The 3319-nt window shown below is 40.1% G+C and overlaps 1 protein-coding gene across 3 annotated transcripts; it reads left to right on the forward strand.

The window, feature by feature from the left end:
• The first annotated feature begins 545 nt into the window (after nucleotides 1-545).
• Nucleotides 546-2760, forward strand: LOC133882304 (protein BYPASS1-LIKE-like). Of its 3 annotated transcripts, none has more exons than XM_062321444.1 (2): nucleotides 546-776; nucleotides 1273-2760. In XM_062321444.1, exon 2 carries the CDS (start codon nucleotides 1339-1341, stop codon nucleotides 2449-2451), a length of 1113 nt encoding a protein of 370 aa, XP_062177428.1. In that variant the 5' UTR covers nucleotides 546-776; nucleotides 1273-1338; the 3' UTR covers nucleotides 2452-2760. The 3 variants fall into 3 exon arrangements, with proteins under 3 accessions (XP_062177428.1, XP_062177429.1, XP_062177427.1); XM_062321445.1 differs by having other exon boundaries at nucleotides 546-771; XM_062321443.1 differs by lacking the exon at nucleotides 546-776 and having other exon boundaries at nucleotides 783-2760.
• The last annotated feature ends 559 nt before the right edge of the window (nucleotides 2761-3319 follow it).

Consider the following 3319-nt stretch of genomic DNA (forward strand, 5'->3'; position numbering starts at 1 on the left):
TTGTTATGAATTATTTGATTTATGCTCAATGCTCTATGAAATTGTCTACTGATTTAGGTATCGGAGTGAGACCCCGTTGGCACACCCGACTAGTCTTTATTATTTTGTAGATCTCAAAGGAATCCAATTACAAGTTGACACGTAATCAAACCAGAAATTGTACCAACACGCTTCTAGTTATTTTAGCTGTAAATAATCCATCTTTTTTCCCCTCTTAGTCTTTTACTAGTATTGTATTTGACGTTATCTTGAGTTATCCTCCTTTCAAAGCTTTTAAATGTGCCAACTTTCGTGCACGCGTTTTAGCTAAATGGGTCACTTCCCAACTTGTCTTTGGAAGCATTCCCATAAAACCTCTCATTCTCTCTTCCATTCAGATAAAGATTGGAAATGATCTTCCTTTGTAGCCTTTTCCAGTATTCAATTAAAAAAAAAAATGCAAATCTAAAAGAATATTCTGGAAATATTGAAAATTTAAGAGTTGAATAAAAGTTTGATAAATGGCATTTCTTTTATAAATATTTTTATTACTCTACAATTATTTTTTGGTTATTCCAAAATTCCTGTCTCGACTCTAGGGTCGACCAAGGCGAGGGTCTGAGGTCCTTCGCTTGGTTTTCAAGATACCCAGTTGTAAAAGTCGCTGTTTATGTAATTATGCCTTTCTTTCTTTATACGTAGCCTTTCTATATATCCTGTCGCGCCTACGTATTTGATTCTCCACACATGTTTTATTCTGAATAGCTTTTCGGAAACATACTCTAATTTGAAGTAAGGTACAAGGGACTTTGTTCTTTTTCTGTTGATTTTTGCTTTCTTGTCATATGGCCTATTTTGATTATTGGATTCCCATCAGATCATTTGATATTCGATCTTCTTGATTTGGCTTTTACGAATCGGCGAATCTGGCTATTCGGAATTTGTTAGTTTTGGGGTTTTGGGTTGAACTGTAGCTGGGTTTTGAAATTTCTTATATTTGGGATCTAGCTTTGATAAAATTCGCTGTTTTTGTTTATGTTTTTATATTGAGATTTACTTTTGCTGGAGGATAGACAAGTTTTGTGGGTTTGGGTTGTAGAACTTTCGGCGTTTAGGTTGTCGGATGTTGTTGAATTATATAGGTGGATTTATAAATGAATCTGAATTACAGATGCGGTTCTGTTAGTTTTGTGGTTTTGAGTTGATTTTGTGGATTTGTGGTCTTGAATTTCCCGAGGGGGTTTTTGTCTCTGAATCTTGTGAGTCGTGACAATGCCCTCTACTGATAACCAGGGTTCTTCACCTTTGACCTCATTTGGCCGCTCGATCTGGAGTATAAGGCGAGAACAGGTTCATTCCATGGAAGCTAATCATGAATTTAGTGCCCATGAATTAGAGCTTGAATTGTTCCAAAAACAAGTTACAGAACGTTTTCATGAGCTGTCAGCTGTTAGTGCTGACGATTTGCTCTCAATTGCGTGGGTTCGGAAGCTTTTGGATGTCTTTGTGAGCTGCCAGGAGGAATTTAGGGTTATATTGGTGAACAGCAAAGAATGGGTGTCTAAACCCCCTTTGGATCGAATGGTTGCTGAATTCTTTGAAAGGAGTGTTAAGGCGCTTGATATTTGTAATGCGACTCGTGATGGGATTGAGAAGATTCGTTTGTGGCAGAAGCATTTGGAGATTGTTTTGTGTGCTGTGGAATCTCACCAGAGGGCATGGGGTGAAGGCCAGTTACGTCGAGCAAGAAAGGGTTTGATGGATCTGGCACTTGCAATGCTTGATGATAAGGACTCTGGCTCACTACTTTCGCACCGGAACCGGTCATTTGGGCGTCATAACGCAAGCAAGGATCATCATCACCGTCGCCATCACTCCTCTGGCTCAGGCTCGGGGGGCCATTCTCGGTCTCTTTCATGGAGTGTGTCTCGTTCTTGGTCTGCAGCCAAGCAACTCCAATCAATTGCGAGCAACTTGATGGCACCGCGTGCTAATGAGGTTGCAGCTACAAATGGGGTTGCAGTCCCTGTTTTCACCATGAGCTTGCTGCTCATGTTTGTTTTATGGGTTCTTGTTGCTGCATTTCCATGTCAGGATCGGGGTCTGAACACTCATTTTTCAATCCCGCGGCACTTCTCATGGGCCACTCCACTGAACTCACTTCATGAGCGAATCATAGAGGTATCCAGGAAGCGAGAGCGCCGGAACTGTAACGGGTTGTTGAAGGAGATTTATCAAGTTGAGAGGTGTGCACGCCACATGACTGACTTGGTAGATATGGTTCAGTTTCCATTGACAGAGGAACAGAAAATGGAAGTTGAGCATGAGGGCCAGGAGTTGGCGCTGATTTGTGAAGCTTTTAAGAATGGATTGGATCCGTTGGAGCGCCAAGTGAGCCAAGTGTTCCGTAGGATCATGAATTGCCGAACAGAGGGTCTGGATTTCTTGAGTAAATCAAACAGTTTGGAGTAACTGAGATTGGTGAATTGCCGCCGGGGAGCATAAAATGTACAAATTTGAGAATATTGTTATCTATTAATACCTATATATATATATATATATATTGCTTGCCTTTTGCTGCAAGGAGGAAGAATGACATGAATTCAGGTGGTGAGCAACAATAAACGGTTAAGCAGGTAGCTTTCTTGTATTTGTCTCTATACTTTTGTGTATAAAGAAGAAGATTGTATTTGTATCAGACTTTTTGGTGCATGGAAGCACTTGGGGCTTGTTTGAATATAGAGTATCGTTACTATTGCATCTTTAATATTTTAGGTGTTTTCTTTTTTTAGTTGTCTTGAATGAACAAAATCAATTACAACTTGGGATACGAGCAGGTGTTTGATTCTTACAACGACATTAAAGTAAGAAGAAACCGAGCAAGCAAGCAATCCTTATCCAACTTGTAACCTCCTAAGACAACCCACTGTTTCATAAAATGGGACTTACCTAAACCCAGTTTTAATTAATGGCTCTTCTGATACCACCATATCTTTGCCGAGCTCCCTGTTTGCTGATATGGAGGGCAAGGCCTAATCTTGCTTTGTATAAGTGGATGGAATCTTGGTGAGCTGTTTCTTGAGTGGGTTACGGGGAAAAAGATAGGAGATTGACAATCATTGGACAAGAGGAAAACACAACACATAAAGGGAGAAATACCCATTCAGATTGAAGTTAAAAGCCACTTTTACTCCTATCTCTTGCTTTGCACACATTTCCTCCTCAAATTTGCACCTCTTATTACAAATATAGTGAAAGCCCCACGTCTTTTGACATCTCCATGCGCTTGTTGAATGGCAAAAGCTCATCATAATAGGTAAAAAGGACTCTCTCTTCACCT

Source organism: Alnus glutinosa, chromosome 11, assembly GCF_958979055.1.
Source record: "Alnus glutinosa chromosome 11, dhAlnGlut1.1, whole genome shotgun sequence".
In the NCBI taxonomy this organism is placed as follows: Eukaryota; Viridiplantae; Streptophyta; class Magnoliopsida; order Fagales; family Betulaceae; genus Alnus; species Alnus glutinosa.

Coding starts and splice junctions, on each gene's coding strand:
- LOC133882304 (XM_062321443.1), top strand. CDS start 1,252: ATGCCCTCTACTGATAACCAGGGTTCTTCACCTTTGACCTCATTTGGC.